The sequence below is a fragment of the Cephus cinctus genome, unplaced genomic scaffold (assembly GCF_000341935.2).
Source record: "Cephus cinctus unplaced genomic scaffold, Ccin1 Ccin1_scaffold0129, whole genome shotgun sequence".
Lineage (NCBI taxonomy): Eukaryota > Metazoa > Arthropoda > Insecta > Hymenoptera > Cephidae > Cephus > Cephus cinctus.
This window is the reverse complement of record NW_014332862.1, coordinates 1,705,577-1,729,031: the sequence shown is the minus strand read 5'-3', so window position 1 is coordinate 1,729,031 and position 23,455 is coordinate 1,705,577. Positions and strand designations below refer to the sequence as shown.

The 23,455-nt window shown below is 40.6% G+C and overlaps 1 protein-coding gene and 1 long non-coding RNA gene across 14 annotated transcripts in view; one reads left to right on the top strand and one right to left on the bottom strand.

The window, feature by feature from the left end:
• LOC107262914 (homeobox protein prospero) overlaps positions 1-22,511 on the top strand; it is a 108,894-nt gene extending 86,383 nt beyond the window's left edge. For all 9 annotated transcript variants that reach the window (XM_015729576.2, XM_015729573.2, XM_025080301.1 and 6 more), the window contains one exon: positions 36-22,511. In XM_015729576.2, coding sequence (XP_015585062.1) covers positions 36-215 — 180 coding nt within the window. In that variant the 3' untranslated portion in view covers positions 216-22,511. The remainder of the gene's footprint in view (positions 1-35) is intronic.
• LOC107262918 overlaps positions 1-23,455 on the bottom strand; it is a 40,004-nt gene that overhangs the window by 135 nt on the left and 16,414 nt on the right. For all 5 annotated transcript variants that reach the window (XR_003058352.1, XR_003058349.1, XR_003058350.1 and 2 more), the window contains 2 exons: positions 267-389; positions 1-121 (listed from right to left, as the gene is read on the bottom strand). This is a non-coding gene — a long non-coding RNA (uncharacterized LOC107262918). The remainder of the gene's footprint in view (positions 122-266; positions 390-23,455) is intronic.

The window sequence follows — 23,455 nt, the reverse complement described above, 5'->3', positions numbered from 1 at the left end:
CTGCAGCTAACGAGCCTTGTTCCGCCATTCTCCAGGTTCCAGGAAACTTCAGGTACGTCGTAGAGCAGACCTTGAAGGAATTCTTCAAGGCCATCCAAGGTGGCAAAGACTCCGAACAATCCTGGAAAAAGTCAATCTACAAAGTAATCTCGAGGCTGGACGATCCAGTGCCCGAGTACTTCAAGAGCCCAAATTTCCTCGAGCAACTCGAGTGAATGCGACCACGACGTCCTCCGTGGTCCACTAACCCGCGGCAGGACACTTACCAGAAAGCCACGAGGAAGAATCCTGCATTCTTGCATTCCTGCATTCCTGCCACGAGGTAGAACTTCGCGAGAAGCGCATCAGGTATCCTTAGTAACATATCCAAACGGCCAGACCGAAAGCACCTAGAATGGAAGGGAGACCACTGTACGAAAACTCTTGAAAAGGCACCGCGAAACGGATCGAGAGAAGAGTGCGAGAGAGAGAGAGAGAGAGAGAGAGAGTAAAAATGAGAGCGAGAGAGAGAGATAGTATGAGCGTCAGAAAGCTTGTGAGACATTGCGTGAAAGTTAGATACCTAAGTAAGACAGTAATATCGGTCCAATGAGTGCGAGGAAGAGAAAACATTTTTCCGAGACGCTAAGAGGAATTCGATGAACCGGAAGAGCACGTTATAGGAAAGGACTTCCTGTGACGTCGCTTCTCACGTAAAGACGTTCGACGATACATTCCGCGGAAAGCGAATCGATCGGGATGTAATAATTAGGAAGAATCGATAACCGATTACGATTATTGTACGCGATATCCAAAAGATTCGTAACTCGATCCGACGTTCTTGGTCGTTCAATTCCATTTTGGCATTTAAATTGCACGCGAAATTGATGCGAGTGCAGAAATAGGAAGTGAAGCGTGTGACAATGTGTGCGTGTATAGCAGAGCGTACGAAGAACGTGGGTGCGCTGGGTACGAGAAGGACGGAAGAGATAAGAAGAAAAAGAAGGAAAATAGCGAGAATGACGTAGGCATGAAAAGTATGTGTGAATCGGTGAGAATTCTTTGCGAAATAATAATTGCGAGAAATACCCAATTATCGAGTTTGTTTTTTGTCTGTTTGTTACCTAGTAATTCGTTACCACATAAACGCTAACTCATTGAACGACAGGTTTAGTCTACTGAAAGAAAAAGGAAAAAATACTTAGCCGTGTAAGTTGTACGATGACAGCGGATCGGTTGCACTCGCGGAGAATGGGATGGATGGACGGATCCAAAGAAGAATAACCAAAAGGATGGAGAAAGAAGTGAAAGTCAAGAGGAGGAAGATCAACGAGGGAGGAGGAAAGGGAGGAGGGGGCATCCAAAGAATAAGATCGTTATCTACCATAAACTTATAAGACAAGTGAAATGTCCTATTGGTCGTTTTTAATACAAAGATGGATCCTGATCGGATTGATCTTTTTATTTGAAATTAAAAAAAAACAAAGTTCTCTCAATATTCCTGGCGAGCAGCAGAATCCGGTGATTCGTTCTCAATATCGCGGATGAAGACGATCGTTCGCGACAAAACGATCCGTCCGTCAGGGGGTCAATGGAAACAGGTGTCAGGGCGGCGTATCGGGCCCTTTTTTTGTCACCTTTTTTTCGCGGGTTAACCTAAAGACCCTTCCGTTAATCCAAAAGCGTTGGTCGTCGATCGAATCCTGAAGATACGAATTTCACTAAAATTGACAAATTTTCGATGAAAAATCTTTTGGGTCCGACCGACATTCGGCGACCCCCCAGGCCTAAACCCCACAGCGATTAGGTACGGATAGCTTTGCTCTTGGTGCCTCGTCGCTGTCGGGCTGGCCTCACTAGAGGGAGAGAGAGAGAGAGAGAGAGAAACGAACTTAAAGAGGATAGGAGATTGCACACTTTCGAAAAAGGTAGTATATGCTATAAAGAGTTAACGACGAGTGAATAATTAAATTAAAGAAAAAAAATATCAATAAAAACGGGCTCGTGTCGCCGATTCGACGCGAAGGCCTACTGTAAACGCCTTTTAAAACGTGCGACGTTCAACGTCCGCCCATTGAGAACGATTATCTTAATAATTAAATGCTTAAAAGGAAGCGAGAGAAGATTTTTTAAAATTAGAAAAAAAATCCCACCGACGTAATACACGAAGGAGAGAATGTCGAATAACGGCCGCGAGGAAAATGGAAAAAAGTTGGATGTCTCTGGTTCGCGAATCCGCAGAGTGCACTAAATCAATCTAATTAATCGAGGGCTCTCGGGTGACGGACCGCGCGATTCGTGCACGTACTACGCGAACACCCTATATAAATACCTAGAGAACAAAATACGACTAATGACACAGCCATAAGAACCAAGTAAATTCACGCGATACACCCTAATAGGAAACTATTGCAGGGAGAGGAAAAAAAAATTAAAAATTATAGGTAATGACGTAGCTGCTGTTGTCATGACTGCTATCAATATATAAAATTACAATGCGTATGCGTGTCAGTGTTTCATTGTCAGTATACGGAGGGGGAATGGGAGGGACGTAGAAAAAGGAGGATTCCCGGTTATCCCGGTTAGCCTTCTAATTTAAATAAGTCAGATATAGTCAAGGTAGAAAAAGGATGAAATACCGAAGGAATGATTGTCAGGAAGGTCGAAGGTCAGGACTATGTAGGTTTTCTAATCCTTTGTTAAGGTATGCAAATTAGTGTGTTTAAGCGACAATGTATTATCGGGTATCGGTGAAGGAATGCTAGTGATCCATATACCTGCGTTACATCTACTCCTAGTTTATATTACGTACCTACGTAGGTGGACGGTGTCGCGCGGTACGACGGACCAGTCAACTGTCTAATATATAACATACGTCATTACACACACACACACACACAAATACACACACATGTCCGGCCGACCCGCGCCAACCACAATTATTTCGACTGGATATATATATATATATATATATCGAATAGATTTCCACGACGACAAAATTTCGAGATTTTTTTTTCCTAATAATGAACAAAAAACGTAAATATGACGTTACAGATTTAGGGATTTAAGATGTACATAAATAACGTTATAACGTGTAGACGATATATGGGGGACGTGACGAAACGAAATTTTTTGAACAAAAGTGTCGGTGAGAGAATGTGAGGAAGAGAGTGATTGAGGAGTGCGTGTATTGTGCGTGAAAAACGGTACGAGTGCGTGTGCCTGAAAGTGAGAATGTAAGACAATCTTTTATTTTTTGTAAAATTTCAAAAAAACCAATTTCGGATACAAATTTTCATACTCTTCACTTTTCTTGTTCTTAATCTTTTTTTGCGTTGAGGGGTAGCATATGCATTACGCATGGTCGCCGTGCGTTAACTGGCACGAAGTGAGAAAGAAAAAAGGTTGAAAAAGACAGAGGGAAAGTGACGGTGAAATTACGTGAAAATCTAAAGGTTCAAATCGGTTCAAGGGTAGGGACTGTTTGGTGGGTACAGCCCGGAAAAGGTAACCACGCGAGAGTGACTACCTAGGCTCAGGCCTATATACACCTGTGTATGCATATGTTGCGTATATCGAGATACATGCCCACATATAACTTTACGTATGTATTTTCGTATAAAGGTATACGAGTCACCTTTCGGAAGAGTCATCAGACAACCCAACACAAGGGCGAGTCGCGAGATTTTGAAAAATTTTTTCAAAAATTTTAAACTGGTACCGAACACTGAGTGTGCATGGATTAGCATGTGGGAGAGAGAGAGAGAGAGAGAGAGAGAGAGAGAGAGAGAGAGAGAGAGAATGAATGATTACAACAGCGAGAAAAACCAAGGCGTAAGGATAAAATGGACAGATAGATAAAGAGAAAGCAAACAAAAAGAGAAGAAAACATTTTTAACGGACGTGGGACAACTAAAAAATTTATGCGCGATAAAGGTGTAACAAGGACGGAGAGAGGACACATTATATATGTACGATTATATACATAGCTGGTAAATAATTAAGAAAGGTTTAGGCTAGTCGCAGAGACGAGAGTACATGAAAAAAAAAAAAAAGAAAAAGTAAGTGAAGTACCGACGGCGTCCTAAGTGAAGTTTAACAAAAGAAAATTAATAATAATAATAATAATAATAATAAATGAGAAGTTGTGTTAACTAGGCGCGGGTACGTATTATAATAGAGTAGATTATATAAATATATATAGAAAATATATATATACATAAAAATATATATATTATAGATTTAAAGAGAAAAATTGCCGGCGAATAGTCGACAGTACATGCAACGTATACACATATGTACACACGCGCGCACTGACGTCGACGAAGACAATTAAACTAACACGCAATCAAATTTGCACATATGCAAATACGAATGTAGGTGCAGTCTTCTCCGTGTTGAATACCTTTCGCGATACCAAATGCAAACACACACACACACACACACACACACACACTCATAAATTGGCGTAATTGGCACACAGACACGAAAAGAGAAACCTGTAGATAGTAATTATACCAGACATTAATTATACATATAGTACATGCATACTTCGGGTGGTAGCAAGTCCTCGTAATCTTACCTACATACCATACCTTACTATTACTATAACTCTCGCTATTATTATTATTATTAAAGAAATTATTATTATCATCATTATAATTGTCACCATTAATCAATTAAACCGATACGATTACTATTATATATTCTCGGCGTCGGGCTTCAATTACCGCCGATAATCACGATTATTAATATTTATCGGCCCACGGCTATCAGTTATCATTTATTATTATCATTAGTTATTATTATTAGTTAATTATTTAGTTGTCCTTATATGTATTCTCATCGCGACTGAGCATTCGTATAAGAGACCTTCGGGTGTCGGGTACGTGGTCGAGTTAGTTGATTTTGAAAATTGACCAATGACTATTCGAGAGCCAACGAGAGAGAGATTGAAGTAAGAGCGAGAGAGACAGTGTGAGTACGTTTGCGAGCGTGCGTGAGCGAGAGAGTGCGAATGTGAATGGAAGAGAGATAGATAGGATAGGTAGATAGAGAGAGAGAGAGAGAGAGAGAGAGAGAGAGAGAGAAAGAGAGAGAGACAGTGACGAGGGGACAATGCGCGTCTCTCCTTTTGTAGCCCTGCGCGGAAGCCCCGTGTAAACGCGTGTCAATTGTCAAATGTACATTTAATTGCGTCGATCATCATTTCCCGAGTACCATTCCGAGTGCCAGCGCCGAAATAACGACGTTTACGTTAACGCCAAAGCCAACGCCAAGAACACAACCCCCCTAAGAGACGCTATACAGGGTGTCGTATGACAATATCCCTGCCTACTTTTTCCCCACTCTGTTTTATCGTTGTCGCGATGCCAATTGCTGAAATTGTATTTTAGTTATCCTTACTATGATTATTATTATTATTATCATTGTCATTATTATAAACCACCGTAACCGCGATTATTATTATTATTATTATTATTATTATTATTATTATTATTATTATTATTGCCACCATTGTATCATTACCCCATATAATTATCTATATAATTATTATTATTATGATAATGATTATTCTATTGCTAGTATAATTAATTACGCATGTACACACGACGTCGAGGGAAAGAGAGAAAGAGATACGTCACTGTTGCATATGCATGGCACTCACGCACTTCGGCACGTAACGCGTACACTTTTTTTGCAAGCGGTGAGTCTTAACCTAGTCACGAGTCACTATTTTTTAATTGATTATCGATCGATTTATTGATTATTTTATTTATTATTCACGCTAATAAAAAAAGAAATGAGACATTGGAACTTTAGATTATCGACGGTGAATATTATTTTTCCGTCTTTCTTTTTATTTTTACTCATTCCTCCCATAATCCTGTGTGTTTCGAGGTCATGCGTTCTTGTGGATATGAGAACATTTCGTTCCTTGCGTCCTGGACTATCGCGGTATTGGAGCCATTATCCTTGAGTTCCTTTATCTGTTATTTTTAGGTTTTGGAAAAAGTGATTATTTTTTTGTCGTTTTCATGCAATTAAGGCAATTCGGGATGGAGGGTCGAAGTCATGAGAATTGAAGGGGTGATGCGAATATCAGGCAGAAGCGAAGGCTAACAGACAGATTTCAGGTCGAGGGATGTGATCCTTATGACGGCACCGGAAAGATCGCAAAAATCGAAGCTGCAGATGAATTAGAAAATATAAATCCGAGAAAGAAAGAGTGTAGGTCGAGAAATGAGTAAAAGAAATTCTAATGTGTACTGTATTATAGTGGAAGATATCGCCTAACGTGAGTCACGTCGACTCGCGAAATTGGCCTAAAACATTTTTGGTCTAACTTCGGTGAAAGTTCGGAATTTTGAAAATTGGAGGTCAATCGGTGATACGACGAAGTCATGAAATATAAAAGAAAAGAGAATGTGATAGTCGTTCTAATTAGAGTTTTGGTATGTTAATTATCTTAAGTATCTACTTCCATTTCGCCCCGACTTTTGGCTTCGATTCTCGTACGATATTTAGGTATAATTTGGATTTTTCGAATCTTTCGGGTGACCAAAAACAAATCATTTCGCATTGACCGAATTTCTACCTTATCAGAGAGAAAACGGGATATTAGCATAGCGAGAGTATACGCCAGTACATGGGTGTTTGAATGGGTATTTACGAATGACTGTGTGAACCGATACTGACACTGACACTGATACCTGCTGCATGTATGCAAGATAAAGAGAAAGAAAAAGGAGAAGAAACGCGAGTGAAAGTCCAATATGAAAAAAAGTAAAAAAAAAATAGTCAGTCAAAATTTGAATTCATAATTCCACTTCCCGCTTGATATCAGCTGACTCACTGTAAATCATTTTGCTGACTAAAGCAACAACGCGACCAGCTAAACCCACTGACGCGATCCAAAGATTTGAAATTCCAGTACAAAAAATTTAGATAAAAACAAAATATTTTTTCTCACGCAAACTATATCTTAGTTATATTTTCATTAAATTTTCTTCCTCCGTCATAACATCTAATATCTTAACGTCGCGATTTTTTTGATCCCGGACAAAAACCCACTACCAGTACTCAAATCACAATTGGCGATACTTGGAAAAAAATATATAATACGTAACAGGAAGATTTGATCAATAAGGCCAATCACTTTAATTGAATTGAATTGGACGCCGCCTTAAAGAGCAGCACGTCATTACTAATGAAACCATATTCGATTATAATGACAGTTAACGAGTCTATCGGAATGAATTCACTTTTCGATATTATATAATATTCAGGAAACACATCTGTATCATTCACATTTTTAATGAGAATTATATACTCGACAATGTCTGGGGAAAGACGAGAATCCGTATGAAATCATTAAAATGCATTTCGAAAGAAGCGATGATTTTTCTTTGGAAATGCCCGGAGCGAGTGGGGCAGCAGAAAATGATAAAAACAGAGGATAACTGAAAGGATTGAAAGAAGTAACGGAAGGATTGAATGAAGGATTAAGGAAGAATTATTAAAGGGCCAATTGGCAAAATCCTCGAGACTGTCAGTGAAAGAGAGGGAGGGGAGTGGGAGTGTTTGCATTATTATCCGTTCGAGTAGAGATCGATCGGCTTGCTCTGTATCTATGCAAGGATGAGAGAGGAGGCAGATTGTGAGTGAAAGCCGGAGCAAAAGGATGAAAGGGTGAAAGGTTGAAGGGTTGAAAGGTTGAAAGAGTGAAGAGTGGGAGAAACAGAGAGAGAGAGAGAAATATAAGTGTGTATACGAGTGTGTGCGTAAGAGAATGACGGACAAGCCAGAAATGGAAAGAAAAAGAAAAATTGTCGAGTGACTAAAAATACGTAGTCAAATTCGTGAAAAAAACTAACCTAACGTAACGACAATTAAATAGTAACTAACGTTAAAATTTGTGTTCTATAATTAACATTACGGTTAATGAACGTGAAAAACAAAAAAAAAGATTACAAGTTACCTTTTAAAGTTATAATTATCAATTGTCGAGTTGAAGGGATGAATACTTTAGTGACGAAAAAAAAAAAGAAAAAAATCAAACCAAGAGATTGTAAGATTCATTCTGACATTTCGTGATTATTAGGAACTATACGTAAGACGTGTATATACACTGAGCGTTAACCAATCCGGAAGGATTGAGATCTTTGAGAATTAATTTTAAAAAAACATTTTAGGAAAGATCGATAACACAGAGTGCAGAATTTTTATGCTAGAGTCCAATAATATTTTTTTCTTCCTAAAAAATCGTCTCTCCGAATGCGGCACGTGATTCGTCACACGTTCAATTCGACGCGGGCCGACTGACAGGATGACAGCGTGACGAGATAACAGAAGAGGCGACAGAGTATAAAGCAAAGAGGGAGAGAATGATTGAACGAATGATGAAGAATGATTGAGAAAAAAAATGAACGGCAACTCTATATATTTATTTTTTTCTTATTTTCATTATTACTTTTTCATCTATTCAAATTTAAAAATAACGATCGAACCATTTTCCGCGTGATAACACACACACACGATAAATCAGGTCTTACACCGTTAATACCGAACGACGAGGATATTCGTAGGAAAAAAATGAGACATGCACTTTAATGATTATTTATTGATCATCCATCGATCCTCCAAACGAAATGCGACATTCCTGTAAACTTTCTCTCGAGAATTGATTGCCTAACGAGGATCGCGGGTCCTTCGAAATTCGACATATCACTCCTAACCCTTACGACGTAGATCGTTAAGCACGTCCAAGTAAACAGAGACCGTCGAAAGCCATTGTTCTTCTCTCGTAATAATCAATTGTTAATTATCGAGGAATTTATTGGAAAATAGAAAAGATCTTCCGTTACGATCGAATCGAGCGTTACTGTTGAATTTTCATATATTTTTCGAACAATGGGCAACAGCCTATTGATACCTCAACCAGAAGTCAGTTTGGTATTCGTTCATACATTCCGTATCTGTTCTGGACAGTCGAGATACACCTGTCCGAGAAATACAAGCAAGATTTTCCGTAATGCAGCAGACATCTCGAAGGGCTGTCGATTCTCCAGCTCCTTGAGATTTATTCATTAGTTTCGGTATAACGAACAGTTTAGAAATTACGCTCGATTCGATCGCGTCGCGAATCATTTGGGATTTCTTTGTGAGAGAACCGGGAAAAGTGGAAGTCTTCTTTTTAAAAAAAAAAGAAAGAAGAAGAGCGGGAAAAGAAATTTAAGAAATTAAAGAGAGAGGATTTTCTACGTGTATAAAATCTATTGTCGATTAGGCGACACAATGGAGATCAGTTAGTAGGCGAGCGATTCTTTTGATGTGGATGCTGCGAAAGCGTAGGGAGCCAAGTGTCCTTGATACGACCGGCGTTCTCGCTAAAAACGAAATACGCGAAGAGAAGAAAGGGAGAGAAATTGTTATAGGAACGTTATGAGAGAAGGAAAGAGAAACTACTCAAAGAACAGATTACAGACTGATTTCGGAGTAACGGGCGAAAATATTTTAGGTGTGAAAACCGATCTTAGATTAAAATGGATGCTGGAGAAAGAGTGACAGAGAGAGAGAGAGAGAGAGAGAGAAAGGAGAGAATGGGAGTAAAAGAAAAGTGAAGAGAGAGAGAGAGAAGATCATAGAGAGTGATTGAATGCGAAATTATACAGATAGATAAAAACGCCGATCTCCTTGGCTACCGGGAGATCCGCCTATATATATTATTATTAAAAAAAAAAAAAACGAACTAGTAGATGATTAAAATTATGATGAAGGAGTGAGAGAAAAAAAAAGAGATAATACTATAAGAACCGTTAGGCATTGAAGTTCTTAGAAATGTGGCATTTTTCACGGAGAAATACAATATCAGCAAATTCTTTCGCCAGCGATAAGTCAAGCAAAAGCTAGACGAAGTAGAGAGCGTGCGATGCTATAGTAAGGTATGAATGCTCGTATAATCCGAATCGACAAAAATTGATGAGAACGAGGTAAAAAAAAAACAGTGAAGAATCGTTACCCGACTCAGTGACAAAATCAGACATGAAACATTGAAATGGATGAAATACAATATAAAAATAACAGAATCACAACTAATCCCATCACCCCCTGACCACCGTAAAGGATCAGCCAAAAAAATAAAATCCGAATCTTACCGAGCAAAGGAAAAAAAAAAAATCAGAAAAAATAAACATTCAACATCTAAACGAGGATCGAGTCTTTCCTTTCGACTTTTGACGAAAAATAATAATAACATTAACCACAAAAGTCATACCCACGTCCACGTCCCATGTATACACACACATACACCCTGTCCTGTCGCGTCGCCATTTTCTCGAACCTCCCGTCAGAAGGAATCCTTTCTCTCGACTCGTAAATACGAAACAGAGTATGCAGAGAGTGCAAAGATGCCTATGGAGGACGTTAATCGATAACCAATCAATAAAACCAACAATAATGGGAAAAAAAAAAACAAATACCGGATCTACAAAAAATAAATATACACAGGATACGTCATATTGATAAAAGTATTTAAAAATGAAAAAAAAGCAGTCGCGTAGATATCATACGTAATAGAGAAGTTAGTAGGAGTAAAAGTAATAATTAGTAAGAGAAGCGAGTATCGGCAATGGGGCAACAGTGAGCAGCAGCCGCAGCAGCAGGTACTAGGAATGTTTGAATGTGCGAGGATGTGAAACTGGGTTGCCGCGTTGTGTCTAGGTCCTAGATAAGATAATAAAGGGAAGATGAAAAATAGAAAGGGAACCGCAGACCCTCTGGCACGAGGCAGCTATGGAACCGATCTCGGCCTTCCGCCCGATTTTTCAAATAGTCGCTTCGACGTACCCTCGACGTACGCCCGAACATTCTGAATATTTGTATATGCTTATATATATACGGTATATCCCCATTCGACACATCCATTAACCCATAACACACGTATTATTAAAAACTACGCCACGAAGTACCACCCGAATAATAATCATGAGATAATTCTTAAGTGACCGTTTCAATGAATAATCATTCAGGCCGATATGCGTCGTCGAGGACGAAGCGACGTGGCGGCCGACGCGATCGGCAGGAACGTCTTGTAAAGATTGTGGGAATTGTTTTTCTGCGTCCCGGCGGCCATTACTAAGTTTTTGTCCGTGCCGGGACACCATTGTCACAGCGATACTTTTTCAGCCTCTGGTTCCCTCTCTTGTAAGGAGATACGAAGTTTTGGGGAAAAAAAAAAGAGATAAAAAGAAAAGAAACCAATTTCTACACCTTAAATTCATTCGATTTTTTCATTTTCCATATATTACGGTACCATTAACTTTTTTACGACATAACCTCTAATTATGGATAAAATTAAATTAGTTGTACCTGACAATGATTATTCGTCGTATATCAATTTTGTTCAGAACTTACCTTATGGCGTTTACTGTAAATTATACCGGTTTTATTTGCAATAGACACCAGCGAAATTGACACATGGATATGTTTTGGCTGATTATACTTACGACTGTAAAATTTGGTGAATATTTGACATTTTTGGATTTAGTCAATATTCGAAATTCACTAGATTTTAGCTCGACTGAATAATTGAATGGATTAATTGGTGAATTCTTGGTGATTAGAAAGAGAGAGAGAGGATGGGGGGTGGAGTTTATGATAGAAAGAGAGAGAGAAAGAGAGAGAGAGAGAGAGAGAGAGAGAGAGAGAGAGAGAGAGAGAACTACAGGCAGCATAACCTGTCTACTTTAATGCATTACGATATTTATCTTGAACTACTAATCTACCATTCGAGGTGATATTACTTTGGACATTTTACTGGCGTTATTCCTTGGTTCGCTTTGAAAATAATAATTTCGCTATATTCGGTTGCGCACGAGACGATAAAAAATAAAAGACACACTATATATTACACTGAAGAGGCAGACTTAAAAAAAAAATTCCGTTTTTGGCAAAACACCAAAAATAATATAACAAAGCTAACCAAGTATGCGAGAGATGATTACGATGAGAATCACATTAGAATGTTGGATACGAGGATAGAATGTGAAATTGATGATGCGAGTAATGGTTAAGATCCACCAAGCAGCACAAACACACACAGTTTCGGCCCGAATCTAAAAGACACATCAAGGAAAAAAGTACAAGTTTTCACGTTTGCGCCTTACATTAAAATTAAAAGTTGATCAAAAACGTATTCGTACCAAAATCGGCCTTAGTATATTTTCCAGCGGACGCGCGCGCGGTACCCCGGGCGGGCATTTCCGGTAAGCGGTACGCGCTTCCGGTATCGGGAAACCTATAACCTCGCAGAAACTCAGCACAAAATCATCGAATAGATTTTTTTCTTAATACCCGACCGGCCCGTACGTTAATTGACCGCGAAACCGCCCGAGGACCGGTCGCGTCCATCAACCCCTCTAGACTCTCTTTTCGCGTAGAAAGAAAAACACTTCCTGCATGTTGACACGAGTGGATGGGTCACCCACGATTAAGAGAAATTTACAAAAAAGAGAAGCCTGCCACGAGTACTCCATCCCAGCCCAATCCCTCTGGACCCCTGCCCCGTGCACCTCTAAGAGGAAAAAAAAGGAATGAAAAAACACAAAATACAAAAAATCGAGCAAGATAAAGAGAGAGCGACCACAGAGCCGTTGGAAATTTTTGGAAAAAAAAAATTTTAAATGCCGCACAGCAAAATTGTATTGAACCATTAAAAATTCAAAAAAAAAAAAATCCGGGAAGCATCACGTCCGTGAAAAATCCGCCCCACGAGCAAAACCCGGACAGATGAGAAGAGAAAAGAAAAAGTGAAATAAAAAAAACAGTGCGGAGAGCAAAAATTTGGAATGTCATTGGAATCGACTTATTTTGGGTGACCCCGCCATGACGTCTGCGCGTTTGGGCCAGCTCGTCCAACTCATACTAGACCGACCGTTAGTTAACGATGTAAACGATGAACTAACGACCTTCGATTGGTTACGTTTGCGTTGACGGTTACGTTTGTTACGTGTGCATACATAACATGTACCCCTAACACGAATCCCCCGTACCCCTATCAACAGTCCACTCACCCAGTCTAATCCGACAGTATGAAATCGGTCCCAACAAGACGGACACATGACGCAATATACTGAAATAAACACTGCGAAGTAATGAATTAACACTGTAATGATTATTAAACGCGACATCGTCTCAGGAAGTCGTCAGATCGCGTCTCGATTCCCCACCAAAGATTGCACTTTGACCCCATTCAACGCGACTGGGGTAAGAATGATAGAAGCGAGTGTAAACTGTACTCGCAAAAAAAAAAAAAAGAAAAAGTACTCTTTCTCGGCAGAGAGTAATTTGGGTTGAAGAGGCCGAAAAATAAATTCTCAAAAAATCCCCCTCAACGGAGAATTCTCTCGATTTCCTAATTTTTGAGAGAACCGAGAATCGGTGAATTTCGCGTGGCGAGACGAGACGTCGATCCCAACGTACTTTCCGGTAACTGAGAGGAAAATAAATGAAATATAAAAAAAAGGGTAAATACGCGAGCCACGGCGGCGAGATGGTCGCTGGCCCACGTGGGCAGAGCTGACTCGATGATATAATAATGAAAACCAAAAGTAATCATTTTAATTGAAGACGTTGCATATAGAGTGTAAAGCGATTTAAAAAAAAATGATAAGCACGTAATTGTAACGATCTACCATTCGATTTCCTGTTTTCATCGATTTTCGCGTGGGACATCGGCGTGTCCCATAACGAGCCTCCCTGCCACCCTGTCCAAGTCCCAGGAGTCCCCTAATGATAAGAGACCCAAGTATCCTCCGCCCCGAAGAGACCCAAAGCCCCAATCGCCAATCTATCCCCCAACTACCCCACAAGGTTTGCTTCCAATCCGTACATGTTACATTGAAACCTAATAACTATAAACTACCTAACAATAATATTAATTATAAATTATAATATTAATTGAATGATACTTAATGATTAATTAATTAATACTAATGATAATGATTAATATAATGATACGAGATACCCGGTACATGGCGGATAATAAACTATCCACTGCGAACGAAACGGTTCTACACCGGTCCTAACAACGGGTGACCAGATCGAAAAAAAGGAGAAAAAAAAATAAAGAAACAAGAATAAGAGTAAACGCGACATAAAGAGGAAAAAAAAAAGAGAAATACACAAAAAGAAAGAGTACAGAAAGTAACGTACGCATCAGCCCTTCGAGACTTTTGATAGCGAACTTCGAGCGAGGCAATAAAAAGAAGAAAAAGAAACTCAAGAACGAGAAAGACATATTTCGCTAAAAAAATAATATTTCGCTTAATAACTAATGAAACGCTAAGGAATGCAAAGAGAGAAGCAGCAAAGAAGAGCAGGAAGCATAGAGAAATAATAATTGAATCCTCGAAGGCGGCGATCGATTAACCTCGCCTATCGACCACCGGCGACCCGGAATCGAAGGATGATGATGATATAATGATAACGATAATTATTATGACGAGGTTGTTTTCTTGTCTCTTCTTTTTTGCCCCGGTCACCCGGTAGATACGAGTACCGGTGGGAAATAATTTTTGTGAAAGTGGTCGTTTCTTACCCATCATTTATACACTAGCTGTAATGAACTTAATTATAATGACACACAACATTACGATACTAATTATATTATTGATATACTTATGATTATGAACTATCCTAGTGGTATATATGACGACATAGTTGATTGATCTGTTTAATGAATGTCTGTAGACCACGGAGCGTTTGGAACTCTATGCTACCCGTTGAGCACCCTTCTTATCCAAATCCACAATCCTTAAACCACCCAATCAACCCAACCATAGAACCACCAACGAACCTTGACCTCAAACGATTAACCTTGAAATGATTCGAATGATAACCTTCCAAAAGGCTCAAATAAATTTTGAGCTTTTATCAGGCAACGATATTAAGAATTAATAACAATAGAGAAATAATATAATACCTACAGGGGACGTAGATACGAAAACCTGAAACTAGATGAAACTGATCGATTCAGAAAAAAAAATATACGCTTCGCATTGGCTAATTGGATTCAAATTGGCTAAATGGGACTTTGCCTTTGGATTGCAAAGATACATGAATTTTTACACGATCCGGGTTTCGGTTTCAAGTTTTAACCGATTTTTCCGTCTAGTCCAAATACTATTATCCAAATCTTACCGCAGATCATTGGAGAAGCTCGTTTTTAATTTTTGAAAAAAAAAAATCCATACTGTTCGTTAGAATTGGACGATTTGTAGAATATTATTAAAAAATATACCGGACTATGTTAAACTTTCATCTGTAACGTTTATATTAGATGCAAGTAATATATTTTGAATGCACATCAAAATCGGTTTCAAACACCGATTCCATTTTCAAAATTGTCCATTTCTAACGATATTACAGTAAGTCAATATTCGTACAACAACTGTTTTTCATCTAACTTTGCAAATCCATAGAGCCAAAAATCCAAAATTATTGAATTACCAAAAAAAAAAAAAACGAAATATCAAGCAATATTGAATTTACTAAAAAAAGAGACAAGATCAAGAAATAAGTAAATTCTCAACAAAAAAAACCCTCTGCCATTTTTACCGATTAGCGAGCTGCGAGATGCTAATCAAAACCAGACCTCTTTTGAGTTATCATAACCAAGTCGACTATTTGCTTCGTTTTAAATATTTTGTCAAAAAAAAAAAGAATGATGCAGCAACATCAGCCATCTAATCCCCTATCCATTTGGCCACTCGAGCCCCTGATCCCCTCCACCTGCCCGCACAAAAAGAAAAGCCTTACTTTCCCCACCAACATTTCCATAGAGTCCGCACAATTGTTAAGTTAAGTTTTTCGTAGCTAGTCAATTCCTTTGTATATTATTCAAAACGTGTGTTTTACGATTAGCTCGCTGTCTTCAATAGTTAAGAATGTTTTATCTAGTAAGTTTTTATCCCGTTCCCAAAATTGACCCATCAACCAATCTAATCATCTATCCATCTAGCTATCCACGTACCTATATTTATCTATACGACCCAATATCCAAAATTCTATAAAATCCAATTTCTTGGAATGGCGTAAATACGTAAAACGAAGGGGGACGCCTTGGCGTCACCAGGCGCTGTTATGTTGCAACTGTTGACCCGTTGACGAGGACGCCCGGCGTCCTGACGTCGTTTATCCCGTTAACGCCAATAAGCATCCCGTACGTTGTCGCAAGCTTACGATTAGATCGCCTGGCTCTAGTTACTAGTTTGCCATTTTCACAGAGGGTTAATGGACACTAAGGGAACCAGTATTAATTCAGGGAATCTCCGCAAGATGTCCCTCTATCCTTTCTGGATAATTAAAGCGAAGAATTCGCGAAAACGCGAAACTATTAAGAGTCACTCTGAGCGAAGAAAAAAAATCTCACGATGATTTCGAGACATTTTCATTGTCAGAGTGAAATAACATTTTCCAAATTTCTTGTGCAATCGAATACGTGTGTCGATATACTGCAATATCGTATCGACACTGTGTTCTTACGTTCTTCCGTGCTAGTCAGCGATTTTTCCCTCTCCGATACAAAATTATTCAAAAATATTCTTATCAATCACCCCCCCTTCCCCCCCCGAACACCCTCTCCACTCACCAACGCTCTTTCAAACAGTCTCTACATTATGCCCCGATTCCGGAGTTTCCTTTTTGGCAAGGCCCAATTACACTTCCTGCCGATACTTATTGTACTCAGACCTCAGTGAACCACAGTGAAATGTGACAGACAGTCTGTGTGAAAACTTTTCATTTTATTGGAAAAATTTCTTAAGAACATTTCACCGAAATACACGTCGTATGATTGACCGTGATTGGAGGCACACGTATACGCTTTTTCGAGCTACTAACCGCAGTGGCGTCAATGCACATATTTGAAAACTAGGTATTACACTCGAAAGACGTCGATGTATACTTCCGTTTAAGATTCTTAAGAAATTTTGCCATCCGACGACAGCAAGCAATTTAAGGATTAAAGAATCACATGAAATTTAGATTCACCGGTTTTCAGTTGAAAAATTGACAGTCAATGTCCTATTCGGTGCAGTAATCGGGTCTGCTACGGAAACTCCCGAGTCACCCCGAAGTTAAGTTCCGCCTGGGCAAGTACAGGCGAGCGCCGGTCCGGCTCTCAATTTTGAAATAGCCATTTCGACGAAAGCGAAAAAAGCGAACAGACCCTCAAAACCCGACGCAATAGAAGAAGGCAACCGGATCAAAATACCGCCATATTAAGAAACAGTTTCTCGCGTGGGGCCCGGAACCGGCTATGACGTATCAGTCACGTGGGTGCATAAGGCCCTCGGTCACGTGATAGCCGGTACGAATTATCACGGGTCCCACGTCCTCTCTCACTCACAGCACACACTGGGCCGACTCGTCCGATAGAATGTGCCTTCAGTGTTGATTTTATACGAAAAAAAAAAAAAAAATACTAAAATTATACAAAGGGGCCCGACATAGACCGAATGCCCACCCAAAGCCAGACTGGTGCTCGCCCACTGCCCCTTTTTTTATCACCAACCGGTTACACGAAACTGCACACTTTCCTGTATCCTTATCAGCTGGACACGAAACCCGGTACCCTGGTGAACTATGACCCGAAATCATTATCCTCCAAGCCTACGTTATCCCAAGGCAATATTCGTCATCGAGTTAACCCATCTAGCATATCGTAACAGATACCTTGATCATAGTGGGACTCAAAAAAATTTTTTCACCAAATTCACCAGGATTCTGATTTTCCATCGAAAGATAAGGAACATTCCTTCGAAACAAAATGGCACAAATTCACACGAAAATCAATTACCCCATCACGTCGTACACACATTTAATACACAACATATCCATACACAGTACGGAGATACAGATACACAGAAAAAACAAAGTGACGAGCAAAGATCAAGCGACGTGCACTCGCTCGCGCAGGTGCACTTCGAATAACAAAAAGTAAAGATCAACCAAGTGCCCCGGTTAGCCTGAATCCCACAATAGCCAAAGGCCAAAAACCATTTTGAAAATATTACGAAACATCACTAACAAAAAAACACCGTCACCACTACCCCGACCCCCCACAAGAGATTTTGGTTCAGGCAAGGAGTTCGGAACGCTGCTATCACCGATACACATATATTTATTAAATACAATTACTATACGATAAGTACTTACATATATATGTGTACTATGGTCTCTCCCACTTCCCATCAGACAAGCCAATTGAGTTGGGCCGCGGTTCAGCGACCCTCGACTGTGGCCAAGATCAATCCTGATGTATCAGATCAAACCAACGAGATCACCGGATCCCAGAGCCAATTAAAATCGATTATTACATCGACGCTCAATGATGGAGATCCTTTCCTATCGATCTAATCAGGATCGATCGGCATCGCGCACCTTCACGAATCTGTCCGTGATCGCTGGACCTCGCCGATCGAGTCATTCCCAATCTCCCTCTTTCCCTGCCCCTCCTCGTTACCCTAAATTCCGATCACCGTCAGACCGAAAACTGACCTATCCCATCCCCATTGAGCAACCACATCCATAAAGAAAAACAAGACCCAGGCAAAATCCTTTTGCCTCCCCCCCCCCCTGCCCCGATTACCCTTCAAACAGCCCATACAAGCGTAGAATTAACCGCATAACTATGAAAGCTACATAAACTAACTAACTAACTACGATTACTTATTAATTATTAACGATTACGCAGTAAACAGTATAAACAGTACCCAGTAACCATGAATTGTGTGTCGACAACTACATACTACTACCTACCTATATCGAATAATAGCCGTATGTAAAAGGAAACTTGTATTCTACCAGTTGTATCAAGCAAGTCCGTTCTATAAGTAAACGATTGAACCCCGGAAACCCCCCACCCACCCACTACCAATCATCCAAAGAAAAAGCTCGCCTGTCACTCATAAAAGAAAAAATCCAGAAAACCACAAACAATCCCCTGTCACACATCGATCCCCCGGTCCAAGTAAACAAATCAACAACCCTCATCCTTATCGTAACGAACCATCCAGCCTGAAAGCACACGCCCAGCTCCCACCTACTCCCAATACCTTAGAGATCAGCTTCGATCAGCGATAAATCCTCTGCCAATTACCTGCCCTGCAGTGACACTGGATAACATTAATTATCTAACTACTAGCAATCGTAGGCAGATTGTAAAACTTCATACACGTTGTACGCACATGTGTGGGGAGACCATGTAACTTTAGCTCCGCCGCTCATTCCACGCATCCTCGCACAACGTAAGCCTGCCGAACCTTCCAATAAGAAGCCACGCATTACCGGACTTTGGGAATGATCGAATTACTATGGAATTGCGTAGTCGCAATGTATTGATATGAGAGAGAGAGAGAGAGAGAGAGAGAGAGAGAGAGAGAGAGAGGATGCCATTGTTAGATGATGCGTGATGGTGCGCTGGTAAGGTGCTATGGTGCATAATGTGCGAGGATGCGACCATAATAGCCGCTGGTGTAGCAGCTAGCGCCCTTAACTTTAACCCTTAACAACCCCACATTGACATTTCCCACGATTCCCTACGTGTTGTATTATCCGTTATTTTCGATATAATATTATATTAGTAATTAATGACATTTAATGATAACGTGACGATGATAAGGTATGGGAGACGTTTGGTCACAAACAAGAAACTAGTTGCCGTGTTTGAGAAAAGAAAAAAAAAATCACCACCACCGTAAGAGAAAGAAAAAAAACAACAACAACAACAACAAAAACAACAACAACAACAACCACAACAACAGTAAATAACAACTGACCTACCCGCGGGTCCGCTTCGTCTTCGTTCCCGTCGAGTCGACGTCACGACGTCCATAACAATTATATATACGGGATCCTCTGTCTATCGGCGTCGCCAGGACTCACACGTGCATCCCAATGAAGAGACCTGCCGCCGTCCCGACGCTCGAGACTTGGCCCTCGTCGCGACGCTATTTTCTCAGTGCAATCCGCGTCGGCCACGCCCACTGTTCTCTCGCGAGATATACAGTGCGTTACGTTATCACGTGATTTCCTATTTTCTCGATAACGTCGGGACGGTGACGTCGCGACGCTGCGCGATCGTAACGATCGTCCACGTGCGTCCTGGCTCACTGCCCCTTGGACAGCTGGACGCGTATGGGACATATGTGCGTGGACTCTTACGGGTGCGACGTTTGCCTCATAGCTGACATTTTTGTACAGGATAAATGCATAATGGTATAATCTTGAGTTACAGAGCAGCACTATACATACAACACAGATGATGTATATATTTTTACGTTACAGAATATGCCTGGCACTACAGGCGCCATAAGACTGGTTCTCATTTCCCATGACAATGCGTACATACCATATTTACATATTGTAATAAAACCTCGTGATATTTATATACAGTAAAGCAAAACAGTACCAGGAATATATCATGCAAGAGTGATAGGATTGGGGTACGACCGCTCGCAGCACAGCGTACAGACTGTACCGCGTTGAGATTCGCGCGTAGCGCTGATTTTTGGGCTCACGTGTACCACTTACGATGTATATATGTATACATATTGATTCCCGTCAATTTTCAACGATACCACGACGATCGTTATCGGACGCGAATTTAAGATTGACGATTTTGAAATTCACGATGAGACCCTCGGTTAGCGCTACGTGAGTCTGATGTGGTACTCGATGGGAGAGAGCTTGGCAAAGTACCAATTGGCCATTCAACCAAAAGAAATCACAAGCTTTATAAAGGAACGACCAAATTACCATCCTGATTTAACGATTCGGCCGTTATTAACCCAATCAGAAGGAATTCTAAAATCTCATCGGCTATTGAATGTTTGGGACGCGATAGGACGAGGATGCGTTGGTATCGGAGTGGAGAACGAGATAGCGTGCTAGGGGAGTAAAGAGAGAGAGAGAGAGAGAGAGAGAGAGAGAGTAGAAGGTGGCGATTGTTCGATGATGAAAGACGTCGTGTATAGGAAAGATAAAAGTGTGTTGCTTGCGGCTTACCCCAAAAGAAAAAGAAAGAAAAACAGAAGCATAACGCGGGTAGGAGTCTTCTATGAATCCTCGGCGTAACTTTCAATATTTTTGAATCGCCCGCCGAGGATATCCTGAGTTTGATAATCCGTGCTCGGGCGACCCTCCCTCTTCCCGACGCGACCCCAGCCGTCGTGTAGGATCGGCGTGGAGTGAAATCGCGGGCGTTACCCCTGGCTCGACGTCGGTGGCTTCTTGTTTCTCAAGGGTCTCGCGAGCGAGTTGGTCCTCGGGATTGTGAAGCACCCCCGCGGGCGGGCAATGGCCTAAAATTAAATGCTTTTTTTCTCCTCACGGATGGCTTGATAGTAAATTAAAAAGGGTTGTAGAGGGGGGTAGGGGGTGGGAGCGGGCTGCTCGTTGTTTGTATCGTCGCATCTGACTATGAGGGATGAGGGGTAGTTTTTATGAAAATATCGAAAGCCGAGGACCTTCGATTTCCAAAACGTCCCTTGAGAAGGCGAAACCACGAACGGGGCCAATGATGACGCGCTGCCGAGTGCCCTGTAATCGACGACGGGGTTGCGAAGGGATCGCCGCCTACGAGATAAGGGATGGAAAAGAGGGTGAGGGAGTGGGGGGAGAGAGAGGGTTGCCAATAGAGCTGATGACACAATTTTGAGTTGCAGTGCAAGCGAACATCTGTAGAGCCATATACATATAGAATGTTGTTGTATCTTAAAGGATAACGTAGTAGGTGTACATTGTAAGGATTGCGGTTGCAGTGAAAATTCTGACAGCGAAGCGTATTTAAGTACTTCTTAAAGGGAGAGAGAGAGAGAGAGAGAGAGAGAGAGAGAGAGAGAGAGAGAGAGAGAGAAAAGAAAAGAAGAAAATTGGTGAGAATGTACGAGAGAGTGAGTGCAATGTGTGTGTATCGATATGCGAGTTCGTGTGCGTCGATAATGATGATCATAATGCTGATGATGTTGACGATGATGATGATGATGATGACGGATGCGGAAATATGAAATTGCGGAAAATTCGCGAACTGGTCATCGGCGGCCCCGTCCGTAACGGGTGCAAGTAATTTTAGGTGTATAAAAATTATTCTCGCAGTTAGGGTGTTCTAAAGAAATTATTGTAAAAAAAGTTTATTATAGGGGAGAAATTTTACTGTGGCCAGGCTCGAAGGCCGTGGAACCCTTTGGAACTACTGAAGGGAGGAGGACTTGGTAGGAGTTGGCGAGGTCCTACGATGAGAGAAAGAGAGAGAGAGAGAGTGAGTGCGAATACATGAGTGGATTGAAAGGGTGAGAGAGATTGAGTGAGCGAAAGGGTGACGAGAAACTATAACGGGTGGCGATAAAAAAAATTATTGTAAATTTTCGAAGGGGGGATGTTCAGGTCGGCCGATGACCAAGGTGCGAATTATCAAAAAAAAAAAAAAAAAAAGAATAACTGAAATTCAAGCTCGAAGTTACAAGGGCGCCGTCGCGCAACCTAACCAATATGCCCGGCTCGATGTTTCTTCTTTCTTCTTCGATTTCGCGGAATTCTATGAAACCGAAACAAGGGAGATAATAAAGATGGCGGTTAATTTAGTAAAAGACGAGATATATGCCTTTCGTGGGATTTCGGGAGGGGTGGAGTGGGACGAATACAAAAAATACAAAAAAAAATAAATAAATAAATAAACCAAATACAAAATTACCGGGTGAAAAATTTTAGATTAAACGAGGAGGTAGAAAATAAAGAGTTAAAAAAAAACTAACGGAGCGACGGCGGCGAGAGATCGGGGTGGATCGGCCACGGTCGGGGGCCCTAGCCTATTCTCTATTGTTACTACGAGGAGACCTGCGTGGACTTTTCGGCGGCGAATGAATAAAAAAATGAATAAATGATATTGAAAATGTACGAAGAATATCGGCGCCCCTGCCAATTTCGACGGGAGCGGTGCTTCTTTCGATTTCGAAAAAAAAAGAAAAAAAAAAAACTTTCTCGGCTTTTATATATTTTTGGCAACGATATCTTGAATACTAATTAAGATTTAAGCGCAACAAGACGAGGGAATAAAATATAATAAAAATTATTAATGACAAAGTGACGCGTGAAACTGCACGAGACGAGCGTGAAAGTTTCGCTGATTGTAAGTAGAGGTAAGGGCAACGCGTTAAAAAAAAAATCGCGTTGTCGTTTTTTGGAAAAAAAAATTTTCGACAGGTCGAATGGTTACTCGGGGGATGGCTGGGGGCAGGAATGGAAAAATATGTGGGGGGCGAGAGAAATTAAGTAATATTTAAATATTCGTATCAAAGAAAAAGAAAAACAGAAAAAAAACTGTGTAGGGCCTCAAAGTACCGGAGAGCGTGGAAGAAACGAGAACAAAAAATCGCGAGAAGGGAGAGAAGAAAAATAAGTAAAAACGGGGGGGGGG